The 27,232-nt window shown below is 39.4% G+C and overlaps 1 protein-coding gene across 2 annotated transcripts in view; it reads right to left on the reverse strand.

Annotated features, from left to right (window-relative positions):
* Positions 1–27,232, reverse strand: part of MAGI3 (membrane associated guanylate kinase, WW and PDZ domain containing 3) — a 237,935-nt gene that overhangs the window by 73,598 nt on the left and 137,105 nt on the right. For both annotated transcript variants that reach the window (XM_036766303.1, XM_036766304.1), the window contains exons 5-6: positions 18,371–18,545; positions 11,469–11,548 (exon numbers count right to left, since the gene is read on the reverse strand). In XM_036766303.1, coding sequence (XP_036622198.1) covers positions 11,469–11,548; positions 18,371–18,545 — 255 coding nt within the window. The remainder of the gene's footprint in view (positions 1–11,468; positions 11,549–18,370; positions 18,546–27,232) is intronic.

The raw sequence follows: 27,232 nt of genomic DNA on the forward strand, positions 1-27,232 counted from the left end.
AAGTATCTTCCCATTCCAAACTATCCTCTACCCATCTGCTAAAGCACTTTTCCTCAAGTGTAGATTTGACTGACATGTTATTCTTTTACTCAATAAGCTCCAATGGCTCCCTGCTGCCTTTAGGATCAAATACAAACTCCTCTGATTTCTTTCTTTTTTTTTTTTTGGAGCGGGGAAGGCAGGGCAATTGGGGTTAAATGACTTGCCCAAGGTCGCACAGCTAGTGCGTGTGTCAAGTGTTTAGGCTGGATTTGAACTCAGGTCCTCCTGACTCCAGGGCTGGTGCTCTACTCACTGTGCCACCTAGCTGACCCAAACTCCACTGATTTCTAAAGGCTTTCCCAACTTGTCCCCAACCTCCCATTCCAGCCTCATTAACCATTATCACTCCCTGCCTTGCTAGACTCCCCAGTCCAGATGGACAACCCTTCTTGCTATCTGACACTCCAACCCCTATCTCCATGTCTGGCTGTCTCCCATAACTGCAAGTATCTCCCTCTCCCCTCTTAGAACCCCTTGTTTTCTTCAAAATTCAGCTCAATCTCCACCTTCCACATGAAGCCTTTCATGATACCACCTGGTCTTAGTACCTCTCCTTCAAAAATTGCCTTGTATTTATTTTGTGTATACTTAAATATGTACATCTGGCTTCCCTTCAACAGAATTAAACTCCTGGAGGGAAGGGAGGGTTTCACATTTATCTCTCTATCTCTAGCACACAGTAGGAAATAAAAGCCTTGCTGACTAATTAAAAACAAAATATATCAATAAAAATCAGATGCAAACAGTACACTATTTCCTCCATTATCAGGCAGCATTCTTTTTCAGTTTAACAGAATTTTCCTCCCTGAAAAAGGACCAACAATTTTCTTCCTTACTCTGAAACATTAGAATACAATTCTCTAAATTCTTTTAATGTTTTCTAAAGCCGAAAATGTCAAATTTCAACCTACTTTAAGCTGCGTTTAAAATTTAAGTTCTTTCACTAAAACGGCAATAATTGACATTCCTATAACACTTTAGGCTATGCAAAGTACATGATGCTACAGTCACATAGTTAGTTTTAGGGGTAAAATTCGAACTCAAATCTATCCTCACCCTAAGCCCAGCACTCTTTCCACTACACTTGTCATAAGAAAGGATAGTTTAGAAGTAAAACAAACTTATAATCAATACTTTTGTGCTAAATATCTAATAGCAACACTAATGGGTTGTATTTGAATGAAGATAAATATTTGAGTTAATTAAGTTACCAGACAAATTTTCCAAGAATTACACAAGACTAGTCTCGATCCAATGAGGGATATTAGAAGACTGGATAACAAGGGACCAGATTGGGAAACAGTGTAGTTTTTCTTCAATGTTCCACAATGAATAGTAGAATGTTTAAAGATATTTCAAAAAAAGCTATGAGAACTTTTAGAAAAGATCAAGCAGTGGAATGACTTTCATTTTGAAGACAGACTAAAGATTGAAAGAGGGTATAATCCAAGTCTATAAACTCATGAAGAATTTGTTGTTGTTCAGTTGTTTTAGTTGTGTCTGACTCTTCATTACCCCAATTCAGGGTTTTCTTGGCAAAGATATTTGAGCAGTTTGCCATTTCCTTCTCGAGCTCATTTTACAGATGAGGAAACTGAGGCAAACAGGGCTGAGTGACTTGCTCAGGGTCACACACCTCATAAGTATCTGAGGCCAGATTTGAATTCAGGAAGATGAGTCTTCCTGACTTCAGGCCTGGCACTCTATCCACCTAGCTGCCCACTTAATTAGAGATATCCAAAAGTAGAATAGCTAGATTACTGTCCTGTGTGAGAAGAAGATCTAAGAGTTAGTAGACTACAAACTCAATGAGTCAACAGTGAGAGGGCAGCTAAAAATAACAAATATGGATCAAGCTATGAAAAGAAAGGCATAGCTCCAAAACGCTAATGATTAGAGAAAAGCAAATTAAAGACATTCTGAAGTTCACACCCATCACACTCATCAGACCATCAAAGTTGAAAAAAACAGAAAAATGACAAATGTTGGAAGGTCTGTGGGAAAACAAGCATATTCTACCATTGATGGAGCTGTGAATTGGTTGGGCTATTCTGGAAAGCTATCTGGAACTATGCCCCAAAAGTTATTAAATTGTGTATATCCTGTGATCTAATGATGCCAGCACTAGGTCTGTATTCCAAAGACATGAAAGAAAGAGGAAAAGGTCCTGTAAATACAAAAATATTTACAGCATCTCGTTTTGTAGTGTTACAGAACTGGAAACTAAGGGAGTGCCTATCACTTGGGGAACGGCTGAACAATTATGATATATGAATGGAATGGAATAGTATTGAGCTCTAAGAAATGAAAAAAAGGAGAAAGGAATGAAGCAAGTACTTATTAAATGCTTACTAAGTGCCAAGTACTGCTCAAAGCCCTTTACAAATATTATCTCATTTGAGATTCACAATAACCCTGGGAGGTAGGTGCTGTTATAATACCCATATAGTTTGAAGAAACTGAGGCAGATAGAATTCTAATCAATGTAACGATCAACCATGCTTCCAATGATGGCTGATGATGAAAAATGTTACCCACTTCCTGAGAGGTGATGCACAAACATGCAGAATGAGACACAGATTGCTGGAAAGGGGCAATATGGGAATTTATTTTGCATGCATGCCAGTGAATATTTTTTACAGTGGTTTTGTTTAGTCAATGAGGGAAGAAGTGGGAAGAACTCAAAATAAATGCTTGATAAGTGAAAAGTATAATTTATTTTAAAAAACTACCACAAGAAAAAAGGAAGAAGAAAAGAAAGGTCAGGGTCAAGAATATTTAGAGGCTGCATGAACTAGTGGATATGAAGGTGGCCTCAGAAGTCAGGACTACTTGGATTTAAATCCTGCCTCTAAAACATAATGGTTATGTGCTCATTTTGGGCAGTTAGGTGGCACATTGGATAGAGCACCAGGCCTGGAGTCTGGAAGACCTGAGTTCAAATATAACCTCAGACACTCACTAGCTGTGTGTAACGGTAACCACACTGGCACACCAAGGATGGCTGCTAGTGCAGGTTCTTTTATCTGTTTTACTAGGAAAGCAACTTAAAAGGGGTCAATGAATTAAACAGAAAAAAATACAGAGAAGAGAAATAAAGACCAACAGACAGGACTCTACTGCCTGAATCAAAGCTTTCCATCCACCACTGAATGAAGAGAGCCTTTACGTCTCAGGAGTTGGGGTGCTCTAAACATACAGTCACTCAGAATCTTGAGTAGGGAATCAAAACATCTTTCTCATAAGCGAGCCCTCAAAGCAAAAAAGCTCACCTCTCAGAATATATTGTCTTTCAGCTAACAGGCTCAGAGCCAGAACCCTCCTGAATCAGTGCCTAATTAGAAATTAACAAAAGGTGTGTAAAACTCCATACAAACAAGCAAGCTTCCCTTAATGGGCTCCAAGTGAAGCCTATTGATGGGCGGGGAAGATCTTATTCCCCATTAACCTTATACTGTGTGACCTCGGGCAAGTCATTTAATGCTGTTTGCCTCAGTTCCTCATCTGTAAAATAAGCTGGAGACAGAAATAGCAAACCATTTCAGTGTCTTTACCAAGAAAACCCCAAATGGAGTCAGGAAGAGTCAGAACACACTGAACAACAAAAGGCTCATAATCCCATTAGATTGTGAGCTCCTAGAAGATAAGGGTTGTTCTCCCCTTTCTTTGTATTGCCAGAGCCTAGGACAGAACTAGGTAGCAAATAGGTACTTTAAAAATTGTCTACTGACTTGATTTTAGGCAAGTCATTTAACCTCTAAGTGTCCCAGGCATTTCCTAAGACTATAATTTGATGAGCAGTAGCCAATCTGAATTACTGGGAGGATTGTTTTTTTACTGGGGAACTCCTTACATAAATGAAATCACAAGTCTAGACCAAAAAAATAAAAAAGCATCAAGAACAGATCTACTATGGCAGGAATATGGTTATCACATTTTAGGGCAGGTAATGACAAATTGGACCATATACCAAAAGGGGTGAGAGTGACAATGAGAGGAATGGCAAACAAATAGTATCAGCATAGGCTAAAGGAACAGGGGATGATTGATCTGGAGAAGAGAAGACATGCCTTCAAATATCTAAAAGGGGCAGCCATGTGGAAAAGAGGTTAGAGGTGTTCTGCTTGGTCTTAAAGAGAGTGATCGGTGCAACTGTCAGGGAGGCAGTTTTAGGCTTGATGTAAAGAAAAATGAAAGTGGAACAAGCTGCCCTCACTAGAATTCTTCACCCCTCAAGGAAGAGTTGGAAACGTAAATAACGTTAAAATATTGGTAAGCAGTTAAAGAACAACAGAAGTCTTTTCTTCTCTAGGCTAAACATTCTCTTTCCCTTCAACACATTTTCCAATGGTCTGATCTCAAGTCCTTTCACTATGAAGGCTATGCCTTCCCTGGCTGCTTTTCAGCTTATCAATCTCACAGAATCACAGAACTTAGAGGTGGAAGAGAACTCAATGGTCAACAGGCACAACTGATACCTGAAAGGAAATTCCTATCATAACATGGTCAAGAAATGGTCTTTCAGTCCCTGCTTGAAGTCTTCCAACGAGAGGGTAGGCCACTATTTCTTTCTTTTTTTTTTTTTCTGTTTTCTCTGCTCTTTTTTTAAAATTTATTTAATATATTTAGTTTTCAGCATTGATTTTCACAAAAGTTTGAATTACAAATTTTTTCCCCATTTCTACCCTCCCCCCACTCCAGGATGGTGTATATTCTGGTTGCCCCGTTCCTCAGTCAGCCCTCCCATCTGTTACCCCACTCCCCTCCCATCCCCCTTTCCCTTCTTCTCTTGTAGGGCAAGATAAATTTCTACGCCCCATTGCCTGTGTATCTTATTTCCTAGTTGCACGCATAAACTTTTTTTTTTGTTGTTGTTTCTGAATGTCTGTTTTTAAAAACTTTGAGTTCCAAATTCTCTCCCCTCTTCCCTCCCCACCCACCCTCCCTAAGAAGGCAAGCAATTCAACAAAGGCCACATGCTTATCATTATGTAAAACCCTTCCACAATTCTCATGTTGTGAAAGATTAACTATGTTTTGCTCCTTCCTAACCTATCCCCCTTTACTGAATTTTCTCCCTTGACCTTGTCCCTTTTTGCAAGTGTTTGGTTTTGATTACCTCCTCCCCCATCTGCCCTCCCTTCTATCATCCCTCCTTTTTTATCTTCTTCCTCCTTCTTTCCTGTGGGGTAAGATACCCAATTGAGTGTGTATGGTATTCCCTCCTCAGGTCAAATCCAATGAGAGCAACATGTACTCATTCCCCCTCACCTGCCCCCTCTTCCCTTCCTACAGAACCACTTTTTCTTGCCACTTTTATGTGAGATAATTTACCCCATTCCATCTCTCCCTTTCTCCCTCTCTCAATATATTCCTCTCTTATCCCTTAAATTGATTTTATTTTTTTAGATATCATCCCTTCATATTCAACTCACCCTGTTCCCTTTGTGTGTATATATATACCTACATATATACATACATAGACACACATATGTACATATATGTATACACATATATATATATATATGCATATTCCTTTCAGTTACTATGATATTGAGGTCTCCTGAATCACACACATCATCTTTCTATATAGGAATGCGAACAAAACAGTTCAACTTTAGTAAGTCCCTTATGATTTCTCTTTTTTGTTTACCTTTTCATGCTTCTCTTGATTCTTATGTTTGAAAGTCAAATTTTCTATTCAGCTCTGGTCTTTTCACTGAGAAAGCTTGAAAGTCCTCTATTTTATTGAAAGTCCATATTTTGCCTTGGAGCATGATACTCAGTTTTGCTGGCTAGGTGATTCTTGGTTTTAATCCTAGCTCCATTGACCTCCGGAATATCGTCTTCCAAGCCCTTTGGTCCCTTAATGTGGAAGCTGCCAGATCCTGTGTTATCCTGATTGTTTTTCCACAATATTCAAATTGTTTCTTTCTGGCTGCTTGCAGTATTTTCTCCTTGACCTGGGAGCTCTGGCATTTAGCAACAACATTCCTAGGAGTTTTCTTTTTGGGATCTATTTGAGGAGGCGATCGATGGATTCTTTCAATTTCTATTTTACCCTCTGGCTCTAGAATATCAGGGCAATTCTCCTTGATAATTTCTTGAAAGATGATAGCTAGGCTCTTTTATTGATCATGGCTTTCAGGTAGTCCAATAATTTTTAAATTATCTCTCCTGGATCTATTTTCTAGGTCAGTGGTTTTTCCAATGAGATATTTGACATTGTCTTCCATTTTTTCCTTCCTTTGGTTCTGTTTTATAATATCTTGATTTCTCATAAAGTCACTAGCTTCCACTTGCTCCAATCTCATTTTCAAGGTAGTATTTTCTTCAGTGGTCTTTTGGACCTCCTTTTCCATTTGGCTAATTCTGCCTTTCAAGGCATTCTTGTCTTCATTGGCTTTTTGGAGCTCTTTTGCCATTTGAGTTAGTCTATTTTTTAAAGTGTTGTTATCTTCAATATTTTTTTCAGTATTTTTTTGGGTCTCCTTTAGCAAGTCATTGACTTGTTTTTCATGGTTTTCTTGCACCATTCTCATTTCTTGTCCCAATTTTTCCTCTACTTCTCTAACTTGCTTTTCCAACTCCTTTTTGAGCTCTTCCATGGCCTGAGACCAGTTCATGTTTTTCTTGGAGGCTTTTGATGTAGGCTCTTGCACTTTGTTGACTTCTTCAGGCCATATGTTTTGGTCTTCTTTGTCACCAAAGAAAGATTCCAAAGTCTGAGACTGAATCTGGGTGCGTTTTCGCTGCCTGGCCATGTTCCCAGCCAACTTACTTGACCCTTGAGTTTTTCGTCAGGGTATGACTGCTTGTAGAGCAAAGAGTACTTTGTTCCAAGCTTGAGGGGATGTACCGTCGATTTCAGAGCTATTTCTATATAGCCACCTCTGCCACCCCAGCACTCCTCCTTCCTCAAGAACCACCAACCCAGACCTGATGGAAATCTTCAGCAGGCTCTTCACTCCTGCTCTGATCCGCCACTTAATTCCTCCCACCACGTGGGCCTGGGGCAGGAAGTAACTGCAGCTGTAGTTCTGTAGCTGCACCTCCCCCGCTGCCCCTGGGGCGGTAGCCAAATTGTGAACTCTGTCCCCTGCAGCTTTTCCCACTAACCTTCTCTGTTGTCTTTGGTGTTTGTGGGTTGAGAAGTCTGGTAACTGCCACAGCTCACTGATTCAGGGTGCTAGGGTCTGTTCTGCCCGGCTCTTGGTCTGGCTGGTCCTGCTGCCTCCCACACTGAGCTCTGCTCCCCTCCACTCCGTGCTCGATAGACCTCATCCAGCGACCATCCAGGCTGTCTTGGGCTGGATCCCTGCTTCCCTCTGCTATTTTGTGGGTTCTGCAGTTCTAGAATTTGTTCAGAGCCATTTTTTATAGGTTTTTGGAGGGACGTGGTGGGGAGCTCACGCAAGTCCGTGCTTTCCAGCTGCCATCTTGGCTCCACCCCTGGAAGTCTCTAGGCTACTATTTCCAAGGTGGGGCATTCTACTTGTGGATATCTCCAATTATTGAGTGGGCAGCTAGGTGGACCATAGTGCACAGAGCTCTGGGTCTGGAGTCAGGAAGACTCATCTTCCTGAGTTCAAATCTGGCCTCAGTCACTTACTAGCTTTATGAACCTGGGCAAGTCACTTAACTCCATCTGCCTCAGTTCCTCATCTGTAAAATGAGCTGGAGAAGGAAATGGCAAACTACTTAAGTATCTCTGCCAAGAAAACCCAAAGAGGGGTCACAAAGAGTTGGACACAACTGAAACAACTGAACTACAACAACAAAATTATTAAGCAAGTTTTTCTTGACATTAAACCTAAATTTGCTTTTTCAACTTCTGATCTTTGGAGCAAAGTAGAATCCTCTTCAACACAACAGTACTTCTAAAACTTAAAAGCAATTACCATGTTACCTCCGCTCTCTTCTCCAGGCTAAATATCCCTAATTCTTTCAAATGCTTCTTGCTTGGCATGAATTCAAGGCCTTTCATTATTCTGACTTCCCTCCTCTGGATGCAGTCATGGTTTTTAATGTCTTTCTCACCCAGAACTAAACACAATTTTCCACATGCAGCCTGACCAAGGGAAAGTACAAAGGGACTACCACCTTCTTATTCTTGGAAGCTTTGAGCTTCCAAGATCACATTAACTTCTTTGTATGCCATATCATACTGCTAACACATACTGAGCTTGCAGACCACTAAAACCTCCAGATATTTTTTTGAAAAACTTTTAGCTAATCATGTTGTCCCCATCTTCTATTTCTGACATTTTTTTAAACCAAGTATAAGACTTTACATTTATATCTGATGAATTTCATCTCACAAGTTTCAATACAATATTCTAGCCTTTCCAGATCTTTTTAGATTCTGACTGTCACCCTAAATTTTAGTTATCAATCCTAGCTGGGAGTCATGTGAAAATTTGATAATAAGAATACCATGTATGCTTCTGGTAGCCTATGACGTCACTGATGAAAATGTTAAATAGCACATGGCCTACTATGTACAAGGTGGTAGGGATGAAAAGAAGAAAACTAGAATGATCCATGACCTCAAGGAACTTACAATCCAATAGGTAAATAAGTGAAACACACAAATTACTGAACACAAACAAAAGTGATATAAGGTAAAATGTTATAAAGAAAAAGAGAAGTCAAGAAAAATATGATGAGAAATTTGAGTATATAAGAGAGAAATTAGTGTAGTTGTATAGTCCGGTTGTATATAGTATATATATTTATATAGTACAGTATGTAGTATATATATGTATAAAGTACAGTATAGTTGGGTTGGAACAAGACTTATATAAAGGGAAATTGTATGAGATAAGCTTAATAGATTAAAACCACAGTATGGAGGGTCTAGAATCTCAAGGTTAGTAGTTTAAACTTCACTGCTAACTTTATTAGCAGTGGGAACTACTGAAGGTTTTTAAGTAAAATAAATTATATGATCTTAGTGGTAGGATAATTAAAGGGGAAATGGTATGGAAAATGGATTGGAGAATGAATTAATAAAAACAATTCAATCAGTATTTACCAGGCACCAAGCATTATTAGACTAGAGGCTGGAAGACCAGTTGGGAGGTGATTACAATAGTTTAGGCAAGATAAAAAAGAGGATCTGAAATACTGTAGGAAGCTTGCAGTGGATATGTCAATAGAGATGACAAGCTTGGTAGGTAATTGGTGATTTGGGGTGAAAATGAGGGAAAAGTCAAATACGACACCAAGGTTCTGAGACTTGACAAAGAATCAGTTATGATCAGAAATAGAGTAATCTGGGTCAAGTTTAGATGGATAAAGCATTTATCAAGTGCTTACTCTGTTCCATGGAGATAGGAAGAGTTAGACAGAAAGAGAATAATGAAGGTAGCATCTGTCATGGGAGGCAAGAACATCAAAAAGAAGGGCTGACCAACAGGGTCATTATCAGCTGGGAGATCAAAGAGAATAAGAACAGAACAAAGACAACTGAACTGGACATTAAGTTATTAGTCCTCAGGCTCCCAAACTAGGAGTCACCCTGGACTCCTCACTATGTCTCCACCACCATATCTAAGCTGTTGCAAAGGCCTGTCAATGCCACATTTGCCACATCTCTTGGATACACCCCCTTCTTTCCTCTGACACTGCCCTGACCTACTGCAGGCCCTTATCACCTCATTGTATTAGGCTGCTGGTGGGTCTGCCTGCCTCAAGTCTCTCCCCACTCCAATCCATCTTCCATTGAGCCACTAAAGTGATTGTACTGAAGTGTAGGTCTGACCATGTTGCCCTCATACTCTGACCTAGGAACACTGGCCTCCTAGATGTTTTGAGGTGAAGACGCTCCATCTCTTGGCTCCCAGCATTTCCTCTGGCTGCCCCCCTTGACAGGAATGATCTCTCTTATCACTTTTGCCTACTGGTTTTCCTAGCTTCCTTTAAGTACTCACTAAAAGCCCATTTTCTATAGGAAGTCTTTCCCGACCCCTCCTAATTCTAGTGGCTTTTCTCTGTTAATTATTTCTTATTTATCCTGTATGAAACTTGTCTGTATACACTTATTTGTTATCCCCCTCCCCTCCATTATATTGTGAACTCTTTGAGGGCAGGGACTGTCTGTTGCCTCTTTTTCATCCCTAGAGCTAAGCACAGTGCCTGGAACATAGTAGGTACTTAATAAATCTTTACTGATTGATTACCTTTGAGAAAGCTGTGGAATGATGGGTCTAAAAGTCAGATTGCAAGAAATTGAGGACTAACTAGATTGACAGGAAAGGGAGGCAGTGTATTTCTGTAGGTCTGGCTGTTATGACTATTTTGAGATATAGGTAAACCTTTGCAAATCTTAAAAAAAACTATATATATATATATATATATATATATATATATATATATATATATATATATATGTTAGCAATACTGGCAGACACCTAATTTATGAAGAAATTGATTTATATGTGAATAATAATAAGGTTTGTAAATAATACAGGTCTTCCTGACTGCTGATCCAGTGTTCTATCCACTGTACCATCTAGCTACCTAGAATAACATAGTGGGAAAAGCTTAGGATTCAGGTCAGTAAAAGATCTCCTTCTAACACTAATTAGCTATATCTATGGAAAAACAACTTAACCTTCCAATATGTCCTGTATCACAGGGTTATTGTGAGATTCAAATCTGATCATGTTTGTAAAAAATAAATCCCCTTCAGTTGTGAAAGAGGCAGAAAAAAAAACATGAATATGTTTAGGATCACAAAATTCTCAAGTACGCAAACATTAATTGTTGGTATTTCTTCACATGTAGTCCTTCTCTCCTGGAGGATTGAATCCAGTAAAAGAAGACCCCCTAATACAATGGCAAGATCCTTTATGGAGGATTTAAAGACATAGATGGAAGAGAAGTATGCAGAAAAAGACAAGGTGGAGGGTAGTGAGACCAGGACCACTAAGAGAGGCATCCACATTGATGAGATCACATTTGTATATCTACAGATAGATGTGTGTGTGTGTGTGTGTGTGTGTGTGTGTGCGTGCGTGCGCACATGCACGTTATTTTAAAAATCTTAGTGCTACTTTAAGCTTTAAAGCTTAAAACAGAACTAAGCCTTTCTGTGACATCCTGTATATGTATATGTGAGTGTATTTACACACACACGCAGACAGACAGACACAGAGAGTTACAAAATACATATATTAGAATATCCATTCAGTTTGTATTTAGATATTTCTAAGAGTTGGCAGACACATTTTTACTTATGTAGTGAAATAATACATTTGTACGAATTCCAAGAGGAAAGAAACAAAGTTCTGTTATAAAATCTTACAAAGATATACATCCTGTGGCTGATTGCTGATGCTCCCCTCCCCTGTGTTTCGGTGTAACTGGGCATCTAACCCAACAGGGAGGAGTATTAGCGTGACAAGTTTGACATCACCTCACCTCCGTCTTCGCAGTCTTCTGGAGCCTTTGCTTTCTTACAGAGACGGGGATCTAGCCAGGTTGTTGTCTTAGTGTTGTGGCTGTAGAACAAAGATCCCAATCAGAAGCAGCAAAGAGAAAAACAGTTTCAAAACCAAAATTATAATGCAACTAGTGGCCTCTAAGGTCTAAATACCTGTCTCCTTCCTGCAGATGACCTCTATTTGAAGCCTCTGATCCAATAATCCCACTGTCCCTGTTTCCTTAGCTTCAAAAACGTAGAAGTTAATCATTTGGGTTCTACTGAAAACACGAAGCCTCTTTTGGAGAATGTGGTGTCAAAAGTGGAATTATGTAAACATGTTACCAGTCAAAATTATTTTGTAGGTTGATGTTCATCACTACACACTGTGCCTTGTCCCACTGAACAAACAGTATTAGGAACCCAGGTTACAGAAAACCAATGGGGCGGGGGAAGGGAGGAAGGAGGGAGTTGATTAAAAAAAGAATGGTTGAGATAACTAACAGTTGAACTCTGAGCACAGACTGAAGTATGTTTGTTTTACTTTACTTTTCTTGTTTTTGTTTATCTTTTCTTTTGCAATACAGCTAACTTGGAAATATGTTTTCATGACTTTAAATGTATAATTGATATCATATTGCTTGTCTTCTCAAGGGGCAGGGGAGGGGCAAGAAGGAAGGAGAGAATTTGGAACTCAAAGTTTAAAATTTTTTAAAATATAATTAAGAAATGTTTAACAAGTAAATATATATATATATATTTTTTAAAGAATAGCTCGTTCTTCAACATGCAGTAAAATCAGAAAATTCAAAGGATTCCACAAAATTGAGTGTGGGCTTAGCTGTGTTGCAACTTTAAGAGAAAACAGAAGAATAGAACAAAACAATCCTGTACGTGCTGTCTATACACATCCCTTCCTGTTTTTATCAGAAGTAACTCAAAGATGCTTGTAGAGAATGGTGTTATTTAATATAATCACAGGGCAGAGTCAGCAAGCTTCAGTCTGGGTCATTTAGATACTACCTCTAAAACAAAAATGGTCCCACTGCCAACCAGCGACAGCACAGTTGCAAGTACCCAAAATAATAAGCAACTAAAAAAAATGGAAGAAAATATCTAGCAGGGCAACAAAATATTAAAGCTTATATCAAGCCATTAGGGGACAAAAACATTTTATGAATAAATCCTAGTTCAGTTTTTTACATGCATTAAGCTCACTAATGTCTACCTGATATTAACATAATTACTTATCATAGGGTTTAGAGAATATAACTGGTACTATTGCCAATTACTGCACAAACAGAGCTGTATCCAATCAATGCTACTTTCTACATGAGGCATGTGATTCCCTGAGCTTGTACTTTCCTCTCCAAATGACCTGGCCTTTATTCTGTGTGTCTCTAGGTGTATACATATGTATGTACTTTACATTTTGTATATATTTGAAATATGTTTTATTCTGTGTGTATTAGTTGTTTCTTCCTATTGAATGTAAACTCCTCCAGGGCACACACTGTTTCATTTTTATCTCTGTAACCACAGCACTTTGCACAGAGCCTAGAACAGATCAGTGAGGCAGTCAACAATACTTAAGTAAGTGCTTATTCAGTGCTGGGTACTGTGCTAAGCCCTGGGACTACAGGGAGAAAGGATATTTTACCAGGTCCTTAATAAATGCTTCATAGACTGGCAGAATTATATGTACTTTTTGGTGTTAAAAATTGGTTAAAAGGAGATATAGGGGAAGCATAATGTTTTTTAAAAATTTTCTGCACCATCTTGCAGGCTTACTATTGAGAGAAAAATCTCAGAAACTGAAGAACAGTAATTAGTCAAATGTATCTAGAATGAATCTTCTGAGAGGCTTAGAAACTAGCAGACTACTAGAAGGAGAAAATGACACAAAGTCATCTGTTAAACCAAACTGTAAACTTCAAATACCCCCAATAGCATAGGCTTCTTTTCTATTTGAAACAACATGTTAACAATTGCTAGGGACAATCAATAAGCCACCAGAGAGGGAAAAGCTTTTAGAAGATTGACCTATTACATAGCAGCTTATAATCTGAGTCTTGCATAAGTAGATTATACTTTTCTATAAAAAAAAATTCCCACATCTGAATAGCTGGGGCATATACCAACATAGTATTCTGGAGAAAACAAATTCTTTTTTTCTAGGACTTATTAGCTTATCCCTGTAAATAGAAGAGAAGATTACTAACCCAGTGTACAACACAGTATTTCTAAAAATATGAACATTTTAGCCACCCACCAAGACTTGGATTGCAAAAGTTGCTTCAAGGAAAACAATTTATTTGGTTGTATCTCAGTGAAAAATTAATTTTAAATAATACTGTGCTCCGTGAATGGGTTATCATTTTCAAAAGCTTTAGACTGTTTAACAAAGAATAAAAAGAGCAATGGTATTTCCTCTAAATACATGAAAAGTCCACATTCTCAAACATTCTTCAAATTGAGGTTCTATTATTTTTATATTTGGGGTAGCAGAAAGAAAGCCAGCCTCCAAGTCTGTAAGAGCTGCCTTCAAGCCCTACTTCAGACACAGACTGGCTGTGGGATCCTTGACAGGTCATTCAAAGACAAAAGTTTTAGGACAGCTGCCCATCTGTACCAGTCGAAGGAATTCTCTGATCTACCCATCTACCTGCCTACCTATGTATAAGAACTGGGGAAAAGAGACGAACACAAAATATAATTCACTGTAATCCCAAAGTCATAAAAATCTACCATTCACAAAAATCCTAGGATAAGCAATCACTCCAAACTTGTAATTCAATAAAAATCACATATATAATGTGAATCATTGAAAATTCAAAACTTATAAGGAACTATTTTACAATAATTTTAAAATGCTCAATTTATTAACTAAAGGAATTGTCATGAAGTTAACATTTATATTTGATTTTTAATATTAGTAACATACAGTGATAGAGCAGAGCTGAGCAAAGATACAAAATTTCTGTTCCAAAATGAAACTTTCAAAAGCACATTTATATAGCATTCTTCCTGTTTTAGTTTGTTATAATACATGTGGACCCCAATTAACATCTCCATAAGAACAGGTTCACTGACAGCACCGCTTGTCATCAAACTACTGGGATATTTTTTGTGAATTTATATCATTAATCAGTTCACTCTTTTACTTTTACGTTATTTATTTTACATTATGGTTACAATCTTATGGCACAATGAGATATGACCACAAGACCTTCATTTAAACCCTAGGTCTGTACATAGTAACTATTCAAGGTCAAAGGCCAGAAGGGACCTCAGACTATCTGATCTAGGCTTCTCCATTTTATATATGAAGAAACTGAGGGCAGGGGCAGTTAAGTGTCTTGTCCAAAGTCACACAGGGACTAAGTGTAAGAGATGGGGTTGTCTCCATTTGATTTTGGCCAGCTTACATTATCTCTGAGCTTCATTTTCTCATCAGGAGAACGTGGACAATAAAATTTGTTTTACCTAAAGAGAACAATGTGAGAAAAGTTCTTTATGTACCTTAAACTGTGATGTAAATGTAAGATTTTGTGAAAGACCATTAATAGAAGATTAATACAAGAGCATGGAAGGGTCCTGTAAGAGTGATGTTTAAAGCTAAACCTCAGAATGAACTGAAACTGGAAGGAAAAAACAACACCAAAAACTTCTTCTTTCTATCTTTATTGGTGGGAAAGAGGAGTCCTGCCGGGTGAACTAGTTGATGATAGAAGACCCCAGAGAGAAGGAGAAATTATTCAATTCAGCTTGGATATCTCCTCCATGAAACCCAACCCTCTCCCCTGCCCCCAATCTCCGACTTCAGTGTTCTTTTCCCTCCTCAAATTGCCTTTTGTTCCATCTCTCTGTGTACCCTTTGTATATTTCCAACAGAATGGGAAGTCCACATGAAGACAAACTGTTTCAGTTAGTGTTCATATTCTTAGGGCCTAGCACAATGCCACAAAATGGGCACTTATTTTTACAGAATTTAACTGTTGAATCAAAATGAAAACCCAATACTTTGTGGTTGCTACATATTACAGAGGTGTATGTATATTGCTGAAGGCTGGGGAAAGATCAATTCAGAACTGAGAATACTGTGTGTTATCTTTGGCAAAGAAGGACTTCCAGGGAACCTTGGTAAGAGTTATTCTAGTAAAGGAATAATAATAGCTAACACTAATAGTACAATGCACTGAGGTTTGCAAATCTCACTTGACCCTCACAACAGTATTATGCTCATTTTACAGAAGGAGGAATTGATATAAGTAGTAAACTGGAAGGAGGCTGGAGAGATCCTAGATTTATACTGTTAGCATCACAAAGAGTCTCAGAGATTATCCATTAAAGTGCGGTGGTGGGGGGAAGGGAAGAGAGCTTCTAGCAATCAGAGCTGGCCCAAAGTGGAGCAGGCTGTCTTGGAAGAGAAGGTACCTGCTACTCTAGAGGTTTTCCAGCAAAGGTTAGATGTCTAACTGGTGTGTGTATGTGTGCACACACAGCAAAGAAGATTCTTGATCAGATGCTGACTGAATTGGATGGCTTCTGGACCAGATCCCTTCCAGCTGTCAGATTCTGTGGCTTTGTTTATTGTTTCTTGCAAAAGAATGATCGTTGGATTGGAAAGGATGGAACAAAAATGATGGAGGGTTGAAACTCAAATAAGTAAGGAGAAAATAAGGAGATAATAGCTGCTCCTGAGAAGTTTAAGTCACCAAGCCCAAATGAACGACATTCTAAGGTAGTAAAAAAAAAAATGGTAGCAGTACCTTCTGAATTAGTGTCCTTTCTTTGTGCCTTTGCAGGGCCAGACCCCTGAGCCAGGAATATACTCCCTCTTTACCACAAGTTAGAATCCCAAGCTTGAGATTTAGCCCCTGGTAAGCCTTTACTGATGCTGTCTTCCTCCTCCTGAAATTATGTAGGTAACTATCTGCTTACCCATTGTATTTACTCTGTAGAGTGTTATCTCCCTGAGGGACGGGTCTTCTTCTCTTTGCCCTTGTGTTTAGGTATCCATAGTACTTCATATTTTGTAAATGCATAAAGTTTCATCAAAAACAAGTCTCACCAGACCAAGCTCACTTCTTTGACAGGGTTACTAGACTGGTTAAGATGCAGAATGTGTAAGCAGCTGGAGATGAGGAAGATCTGGCCTCAAGATTCACCTTTACTCCTTACCACCTGTGTGACCACGGGTAACTCATCTCACCTTTGGGAGCCTCGGGCAACTAAGGCTTGGCTGGGAGAGGAAGGGCCCACATCAGATGTCCCAGTAATTCACCTGGGCAAAGTTACTCATGATGTTCTTGTGGACAGGGGATGTGGACCAGATGGTAGAAGAGGAAGAAGGATCTGGAAGTAGTCAAAATGACTGGACCAAGAATGGTCACTAATGGGTTGAAGGAAAAAGCCTCGACAGAGTGCCATCTCCTCACTAACTGCTTGTGGTGACAGAATAGATGGTATGTAAATCAATTTTCAGTTGACACCAAGCTGAGGAATAACAAAGCAGATGGCAGTCAGGATGCAAAGAGATTTTGATAGTGCCCTGAATATAATAGGTACTTAATAAATTTCAATTGAATTGAATTGATAGGCTAGACAAGTATTTCTTAAGCTGGGGTCCATGAACTAGGATGGGAAAAAAAAATCACATCTTTATTTCAATATAATTAGTTTCCTTTGTAATCCTATGTGCTTTATTTTATGCATTTAAGAACATTATTATGAGTAGGGGGTCTACAGGCTTTAGCAGATTGCCATAGAGGTCCATGGCACACAAAAACCCAAATAAACATAACAATAAAATAATATAACATATGAAAACAGGAATAAGCTAAAACTTTACAATATAACCTTAAAACAGGGTATGACAGTTTTGGCTGGACAATGGTTCACTCAAGAAAAATGTGTTGTTTTTGGTAAATTGTAAGCTCAAGAGGACTACAGGGTATAATGTGGTAGCCAAAGTAGCTAACTGGATCTTTGGCTGTAGAGAGAGAAGTCTAGTGTTCACAACAAAGGAGATAGGAATTCTGTTGTATTCTCTCTTAAATCAGACCATGCTTGGACCACTGTGTTTAGTTTGGTACATCACATTTTTGGAGAGGGCACTGATGAAATGGAGGGTGTCCAGAAAGGGGCAACCAGGAAGATAAAGGGTCCCAAGTCAATGCCGTATGAGGACTGGTTGAAGGAGACAAGTATGTTAAGCCTAGGGAGAGAAAATATACAGGGGATATGATGGCTAGTTTCAAGGACTGTCATGCAGAAAGTGAGAGCAGACTTATTCTCTCTGCCTCCAGCAGGTAGAAGTAGGAGTATAATGCGGAGAGAAACCTCCTAAAAAAGGAGAATAATCCAAAAATGGAATGAGCTGCTGTGGGAGGTAAGGGACAGTCTTCTAATGAGAGGTCTTCAAAGGAAGGATGCTTCCATGCCCATAGTTGGTGATATTGTCAAGGGGATTCTGGGTCAAATTCAGGTTAGACTAAATGGCCTCTGGAGTTTCTTCTAACTCTTTGATTTTTCAAGATTCATCACATTTAAGATCTATGGGAGGGAAAAAGCCAACTTCTAAGATAATAAAAGCATGGGTCATGATGATCATGGGAATACCTGAAATACTCAAGTTCACAGACTTATTGATGGATGAAAACTGTATAAATGACATTACCTGACATTTATTTCATCAAGTATATCTGAATCTACTTCTTGTCAAGGGGGAAAACAAATAATTAGATTAGGATTCAAACTCTAGCTTTTATTTAAAATATTTATGAAAGGAAAAACTAACAGGGACTTGGTAATATTTATAATATTTAAAGCATGTTTTTAAAGGGTTTTGGACAATTACCATTGTGAGAAGTTAGAAATGGCACAAAGATTTGCTTACTCAATGAAGTAGATCATCCCTGTGTCAGTGTAGGCCATTTCCCAGTTCTTAGGCAAAGGTTCCAGGTTCTCATCTCTTGCCATGTAATTTCTAAAGTCCATGGAGCTGTTTGTTTGGTTGTAACTGGGAACTGTCTTCATCCAGTCAGAAGACTCTGAATGTCTCTCTTTGTTTTCTACAAGTGTTCAAAGGAGAACATTGGATAAATGTATGTTTTGCCTTCAACAAACAGTCTCTTTTCCCTTCATTACAATGAAATACCACACACAAACTATACACTTCCTTACATATTTCACACAGTTCAATACTCTTCAAAGCTGAAGAGAACTTACTGATGTCTCATATCATTTTCTTTGCCCCATCTGAGTATAGATTTTTAAAAAATTAACATCTGAATCAATTTTAGTATGAATAATGTGGGCTTAAACAATCTTAAAGTTTTATTTTCATTTTCCAAGCATAAACTAGAATTAAGGTATTTTAATACCTGAGGACCCCAATATATGCAGTATATTCTCATTTAAGAATAATCAATCAATAAATATTGGTTAAGCATATAATATGTGCCAGGCACAATTCTAGGTGCTGGGGACAAAAAGGCAAAACTGCAATAACCCTTGCCCTCAAGGACCTTACATTCTATTGGGGGAGACAAAATGAACAAATATGTACAAAATAAATAAAAGGTAATTAAACACAAGGCAGCGAGGAGAGGAGGACGCTAACTTAGGGGATCACAAAGACCTTTCTGTAGAAGGTGGTACATGAGGTGCACCTTGAAGCTGAGCGAGAGATGACGTGAGGAGAGACTGGATTCTAGGGGGACAGGTGGTGCACAGACATGGAGATGAGGGATGGAGCACTGGCTATGAAGGACAGAGAAGGCCCATGAACGAGATCACAGAGTGTATGAATAATGTACAATGAGGGTGGAAAGAGAGGTTGAAGCCAAGTTGTGAAGGGCTTTAAAAGTCGAACACTTTACCCTAGAGGCCATGGTGAGCCAATGAAGTTTACAGGTTAACGGAGTGACCTGGTCAGATCTTCATTTAAAGAAAATCTCTTTGGAAGTTGTGAGAAGCACAAGTTGCGGGCAGAAGGTGGGGTAAGGGACTTGTCATTAATAAAAAAAAAAGCAAGAAATAAAGAAGGATTTATTAAGTACTTATACGCAGGGCACTATGAACATTTAGGATACAAAGACAAAAGTAGTAACAGTGCCTCCCCTCATGAAGTTTACAGTCTTCTCAAGGAAGCCAATATATACATAAATAAGTTTGTATAAATGGTGGGTATTTTTGGCAGGCACTAGCAGCTGCAGTATGAGGGGTCAGGATAGGTTTCATGTAGAATATGGCCCTTGGCATAAGTCTGTAGGAAAACTAGGGATTCTAAGAGAGGTGAGGAAGGAATACATTCCAGGCATGAGAGCCTGGCTGAAGGCCAGAGACCAGAGACACAGTCACGTATAAAGAACAGTAAAAGGGTCATTTTGAATAAAACATACATGAAGTGAATGAAAGAAAGTTATGTGTAAAGGCTGTAAGAATAGCCAGGGGTTTTAAATGTCAAACAGAGGATTTATATTTGATCCCAGAGATTATAAGGAGCCAATGGAGTTTGCTGAGCAGGAGAATGACATTGCCAGATCAGTGCTTTAGGAAGGACACTTTGGCAGTTGAGTGGGGGACGGATTGAGATGGGAAAGAAATTGAAGGCAGACAGAACAATTAGGAGGCTACTGGATATGAATGTAGAGAAAGGAATGGATGTAAGATTAAAATGAAAAGATGTGGCAACTGGGGAAGAACATGAAGTCAAGGACGGTTCTGAGGCTGGGAATTTCAGTAATGAAAAAAATGGAGATGCCCTCAACAGAAATAGGGAAGTTCATAAGTGGAGTGTCTTTGGCAGGAAACAAAATTAGGTTTGATTTGGTTTTGTGAGTCTGAGATGCCTATGGAACATCCAATTTAAAATGTCTAAGATATCTGTTGATGTGGGACCATAGCTCAAAAGAAAGACCAGGGATCTAAAGCCTGCAGAGCAATGACCAGGGCAGGCACCTCGGATCCAAAGGGAGCCTGCAACTCTGTCCTTTGGAACCAGGAGAGCTTCCCAGCTGGCTGAAAGCATCTAAGTTTGGCAGCTGTCAACTGCCGCTCAGACCTAAATCCAGGTCAGTAACTCACAGAGTTCGGATCAAGGGGACAGCGATCAGACTGTACCTTAGCTCAGTACTTTGGCAGTACTGAAAGCTTGCAAGTCCCCAGCCTAAGCTGTTCATGATATCCTGTAGTAATACTCAATAATCTAAGGAAGTAACAATAGGACCAACCCTGATTTTCCCTAAAGAAGTGCCTAGAGCCCTGCCCTAACATCAAGTCCAAAGTCAAGAAGCAGGCTGAAGAATGAGTAAAGAACAACAAAAATCTCACCATAAAAAGTATTATGGTAAGAGGAATGATTAAGACACAAACCTAGAAGAGTGCGACCTCATACCATTTACAAGCAAAGTTTCAAAAAAACAGGCTGGGCACACATCTGACTAGAATTCCCGGCAGAGTTCATGAAGCAAGAGTTTGTTTTTTTTTTTTTTTAAAGAGCTAAAAAAGTTTTTATAAATGAAATGAGAATGCTAGAAGAAAAACTGGAAAAGAAATGATGAAAACTATATGGAAGAACTGGAAAGGAAATTAAGTTTGGCAAGAGGTACAAAATCTTTCTCATGCAACGAACTCCCTGAAAATGAATGGCCCAAACAGAAACTAATGATTCCACGAAAACAATAATAACAAAACAAAGTCAAAACACTTATAAAAAAAAAAAACAAGGAAGAAAATGTAAAGTACTGCACAGAAAAAAAAAAAAAACAAAAACCCAAACTAAGGATTCTTGGACTACTTGAAAAATATGACCAAAAAAAAAAAAAAAAAAGAGCTTCAGGCCTCATCTTTCAAGAAATTTTACATGAAAACTGCCCAGATCTCTGAGAATCAGAGGGCAAAGTGGAAAAAGAAAGCCCAACATGAAAACTCCTAGAAACAACATAGCCATAATCCAAAGCTTACAAGTTTATCAAACAACTCCACAAAGGAGCAGAGAGCTTAGATTACAATATTTCAGAAGGAAAAGGATATAGGCTTAACCAAAAAAAAAAAAAAAAAACTTAACCTAGTAAACTGAATATTATCATGTAGTGGAAAAAATAGACTTCTAAGTACAGGACTTTCATGCATTCTTGAGGAAAAGACCAGAGCTGCATAGAAATTTAGAAGTGTAAAGGAGCCAAGAGAAACAAATAAAAAATAAATGTGAGGGAGTAATCATCAGGTATGAAATAAGAATCAACTGCTTACATTGTTATATGGGAGATGACATGTGACCTCTCTGAACCCTATCACCTGCACAGTCTGTCGGGAAGTGAATACAGCTATGTGAACTCCCTTATCTATAAATGCCCAGAGACTTAAGTGATTTTCTAGGCTGCATCCTTGGCACAGTCTAAATAAAAGGGACTACTTGAATTTGCTCAATGATAAGCAGGTTTGCTGAGATTCCAGGCTGGGCCTTGTTGTTTGGAACGAAAAGAGGAGACGTAGATCAGAGACTCCCTATAAACTCATTAGTGTCCCTGGATATTATGAGATAGTGAAAAGATGCTGGCTACCAAGAAACAACTTGGAAGAATGATAACTGGAGATCATCCTGCAAAAATCACTAGAAGTGCTTACAGTCCAACTTGGTACAAAGACCTTCCAACTTGTGAAAAAATGACTCTATCTTTTGGAACTGTTTTGCAAATGTAAAGTCTACTGCAGGGTCCCATCCCAGGGAACTAAGACTCTATTAGAGCTCTTTCGATTCAGGGCATGGAGTACAGGAGACAAGGAATTTATGGAAGACTTCATACAGAAAGGTAAGGTGAACAAAGGATCTCTCTCAGGTCCAGCTATGGTAGTGACAGTAGTCTGACACGAGCCAGTGAAATTATATGCAAAACCTGTATAGCCAGGCAGTGGCATAGAACTGGCCAGGTGATCTCCCTTCTCTGTAAGTGCTTAGAGGTCTATGTGGTTCTCTCAATTGCATAAATGAAACGGGCTTCCCAAACTGGCTCAAAGCATCCACACAGATCCAAGCCAGTAATGTCAGAAGGTTCCTATATGGGCAGCCATGACAGAGATTTGTCAGGGTTTCTCCATTCTGTTAGAAATGTTAGCTGCCCCTCCCTGTCCTCAATCCCTTTAACATCTATTGCCTACAATAAAAGGTCTTTTTGTTATTATCACATTGCAGGATTCACTATATTGTGTCCTCACAATATGAACCCAGACCCCCAGTGTACTACAGTGCCCAGGACAGAAATTTGGGATGCTACCAGTCAGTGATCCCAATGAGGCCAAAGATGCAGCAAAAAGGAGACTGAGAAGTGGGTGGAAAGGAAGGAGGAAAACCAAGACAACAGTGTCACAAAAAAATCAGAGGAGACTACATCTCAGAGGAGAGGGTGGTTAGAAGTGTCAAATGCTGCAGAAAAGTCAAGAAGGATGAGGAATGAGAAAAGGCCATCAGACAAAGAGTCCCTGGTAACTTTTGAAAGAGAAATGTCAGTTGAGGGATGAGTTTAGAAGCCAAGTGTAGAAGATTCAGAAGTGTAAGAAGAGAGAAAATGGAGGCACCAAATGGAGGCTTTCCCAAGGAATTTAGTTGAGAGGAGAGATATAGGGTGATAGCTGGCATGGATGGTAGAATTTAGTGAGGGGTTTTTAAGGATGGAAGAGACAAGACTCTAGTCGCTAGTTACTAGGGCATATTTCTAGGCTGTAGGGAAGGAACCAGTAGATAGAGAGAAAGGGGAGGCTGGGGTGGGGGTAGGGGGAGAATGACAGTGAAGATAATTTTTGGAGAATACGGGAGAGAATGGGGTCATGGACACATGTGATGCAGTTGGCCTTAGTGGGAAAAAGGGCCATTTCTTGAACAGAGATTGGAGTAAAGATAGACACAGTGAGGAGTGAGATAAGGGGAATGTGAAATAAAGAGAGGGAGAAGAGGAAGCTTGAGGCAAATAGCCTCAATGTTCTTGGTAAAGTATAAATTGAAGATACTCAGCTGAGAAAGGGTAGAGGGGAAGGGTTTGCTATGGTAGTTGAGAAGAAAAAAGGTTTGGAACCATGGCTGTGGTGAATTACGTAGGGAAACAAATAGTAAAGAGAAGAGATCTTCCTCAGGAAGAGCCCAGTCAAGATTAGATAAAATTTTAGGGGCCCCTTTTTGCATGGTTGCCCGATTTCCGCCTCTGTTTAGTACACTAGGAGTAGCAGTAAAAAAGGCAGATGACACAGTAAGTCAGGTTTGGGCTGTGGCAATAGGACAAAGGAACAAAGAATTCAAGCAGAAGGCAGAATAGAGCTGAGGTGATTCACTAACAGGTCAGACTGAGAAAAGAAAAGGGTATAGCTGGAGCAGGGATGGCACCCAGGAAGGCACTAAGGGGTAGGGGAATGAACATGATGAGGAGTGATATGGCATAGGGAGAAATGGAATGATACAAAATTAGGACTGTATTTGTATTTTGGAGTTCTTGAGTCAAATGAGGTAATGTTAAATACTTTACAAATCTTAAAGTGGTACAAAAATGTTAGTTACTGTTGTTATTATTATTATTATTTGTGGTGGTGGTGGGAGAAGTAGAACACTTGTGGCAAGATCAAAAGCATGACCATCTTTGTGTGTTGCTGTAGTAGCAATTAGATTTGAAGATCTTTCCCACCCATTAATAGGCCATGTGACCTGCTCACCACAGGAAGCCTAAGTTACATGTGGTGGGAGGAGCATCCTGACAGGAAAAGGAAGTTATGTCACAGGAAATGCTGAGAGAGAGATGTTCTGGCTGCTAATGGCCGCCCTGGTGATTGTTAGAGCCGAGCAGGCTGACTGAGCTGTACCGTGTGTGTGTTTTGGAGAAGACCCCAGCAGGGGGTCAGAGAGGTTCTGGGATGGCGAGGCTCCAGGCTGTTATACTGTGTGCGGAAGGTTTTACTGCTGTGATAGACTGGACAATGGCTTGTGGGACATGGTCCTCTGGTGTCTGAATAAATGGTTTACTTCTGCGACACTGTGCGTGGAAAGTCTCGTACACTGCGATACAGAACCACACAGGCGCTCTGAGAATTACCATCTAAACTGTCATTATCGCCTTGCTGCTGCAGTTGCTTAGTTAGAGTAGAAGAACAGCTCACAAGAGCTGAGTGGACTGAAGAATTGAGAAGGGTATTTGGGGCAAAGTCAACATGTAAGTGATGTCCCCTAATATGAGGGCAAAAGTTGAGTTAATGAAGAAGACTGTGAGACAGGCACTAAGCTCACTATGAAGGGAGATACTTAAAGAGAATTAAATCTATGGAAATTGATGAGGCAACAAAGCATGATGCATGAGAGGCAAAGCTTGAATCCAGATCTTCCTGGCCCTACCCACTTTGGCCTGCCATGAAGAATGGACCGTGCCAGATGAAAAAACGATGTCATCAGCTCTGAACGATGCCGAAGGGGGCAGGGGTGCAATATAAGTAATAAGACATTTTTGGGAATTCACAGTAACTCCCTCTGAAGGGCAGCAGTGACATGAAATATGGTAAGACTAGAAAACAGTGCAACTTCCCTTTCTACCTGCCTCATTATGAGGAATCTGTACAGCATGACTTCTCAGGCATAATCTTAAACATAGCAGGCCTCCTCCTATAATTTTGCTTTCTTTGGGTAATTAAGTAAATTGGTGTTCCAATGTAAAACATTCCTTCTTCCAAATGAACTAAAATAAACACAGGTGCTATTATATTTATGCCAAAGTATCAAAGGTAACAAAATCATTAGGAACTTAAAAGTGACAATGTAAATTTGTATCCAGTAATTTCTTTTCGGATAATTAAAATTGCCTATATACTCATATTTGAAACAAAAAAGCACCCTTTTAAATGTGTAATATTTGTCAAATTCATATGTATCAACTAAGCAAACTTTGAAATTCCTTTAAAAAAAAGACATAAACCAAACTGGTTATTGGATTATCGTCTCTCAAGCCGGGGCTCACATATATTTACAAAAAGAAGTCTCATGTAGTGAGTAAGCAAGATATTCTATTTATTCCCACCTAAATGATTCTCTCACACTCCCCCAAGAGGCAGTTTTCAAAGGTCCTCTTCTTCCTGCAAGCCTCCAGCAGCACTTCCTCAATCAGTCAATAAATCAATTTAACCTCTTTGGTTTCACACTTTCCAAGTTCTTTCCAACCTGAAACCAACCTCCCTTTCCAACCTTATTATGCAATATATACCCCTCCCCCCCATTTTGTGTGTTTGATCCTTTGAACTGGTCCTTCATACCTGGAATACTTTCCCTGCTAATCTCCACCCCTCAGAATACCTAGTTTCTTTCAAGAATCAGCTAAAACACCACCTTCTACATGAACTCCTTCTTGATCTCCCAGCCCTTTGTGTCCTCCCAAAACTATCTTCTATTTCTTTTGTATATATGCGACTCTCCATCCAGGGTTCCTCAACTCCTGCTTGCCTTGGTGGGCAGGATCCCCAGAGTAGTATGATTCAAAAGTTTCCAGCCAGAGTTAATTAGCTTTTGGAAATGATCTTTATTAAACAAGTATAGCAAGGCAGTTGTTACAGAAAAATCCCCTCCCCACCAACTGAGGGCACTCTCTCCTCTTATACAGAAAAGGTTCCTGGGGAGACTGGATTCAAATTTAAATAGAGCATGGGGTCAAAAGGGCAAATTCCCAGCTCCTGGTTACTAGCCATCATTTATTCCCTTAATGGGTTCCTCACAGAGTTTTCCTTGGGAATGGCTCTTTCTGGGCTGCCTGGAAGCTGTCTGTCCTTAGGTATCTAGTATGTCTCTCAGCTCTTGAGGGCAGAGCTGTCATTCTCTGTCACTGTCATTCTCTTCTCTTCTCTCTTTACTTTCCTTCTGGGTAATTTCATATTCAATAATCATTTCTATTCATGACTACCAGATCTCTATATACTGAGGCCCAGTCTCTCCTTCCCCTGAGCTCTAATCCCCACCAGCAACTATCTATTAGGTATTATGAACTGGATATCCTATATTTATCTGAAAATCAGCAGTGTATAAAACAAAACTCATTCTCTCTTTCCCCAAACTCACTCATCCTTCTTCTCAATGTCCTTATTCTCTTAAGGGCACTGGATCCTTCCATTCATGCAACCTCAGAGTTATCCTCATCTCATTTTTCCTCACTGCCCATATTCCTTCAGTTCCAACATCCTGTGATTTTACCTGCACAACATCTCTCAAAAACACCCTCTTTCATCAGGTACACACTACTTTATTTCAGGTCCCAATCCTCATAGAAAGAGAACTCCTTGAGACCTTGTCTTTGTATTCCTAGCACCAAATCACCTCCTGGCAAACAGTAGTTGTTTAATCAATGTTTGTTAACTAAATGGTTAATCACTTATGATCTAGATTACTATAATAGCCACCTAACAGGTTTTGCTGCCTCCAGTCTCCTACCTCTCCAGTACATCCTTCACACAGCTAACAAAGAGCAACTCCTAAATTGTAGGTCCGACCATGTCACTGCCCTACTTGATCAAGGCCACTGGCTCCTCGGACCCTTTAGGATAAAATATAAAACCTTTTTCAATTGGGTTCCAACCTACCTTTCTAGCCCTATTACACATTGCTCCACTTTATTCCAGCCAAACTTATCTTTTTGCTGTTCTTGATACACATGTTAATAGCCCTCTGTTTGGAGGTACTCTGCCTCCAAGAGCTGAGGGAGCAGTCTTGACCAGAGCTGAGGCTTGGTAAATACAGTTCAAG

Source organism: Trichosurus vulpecula, chromosome 7, assembly GCF_011100635.1.
Source record: "Trichosurus vulpecula isolate mTriVul1 chromosome 7, mTriVul1.pri, whole genome shotgun sequence".
Taxonomy (NCBI): domain Eukaryota; kingdom Metazoa; phylum Chordata; class Mammalia; order Diprotodontia; family Phalangeridae; genus Trichosurus; species Trichosurus vulpecula.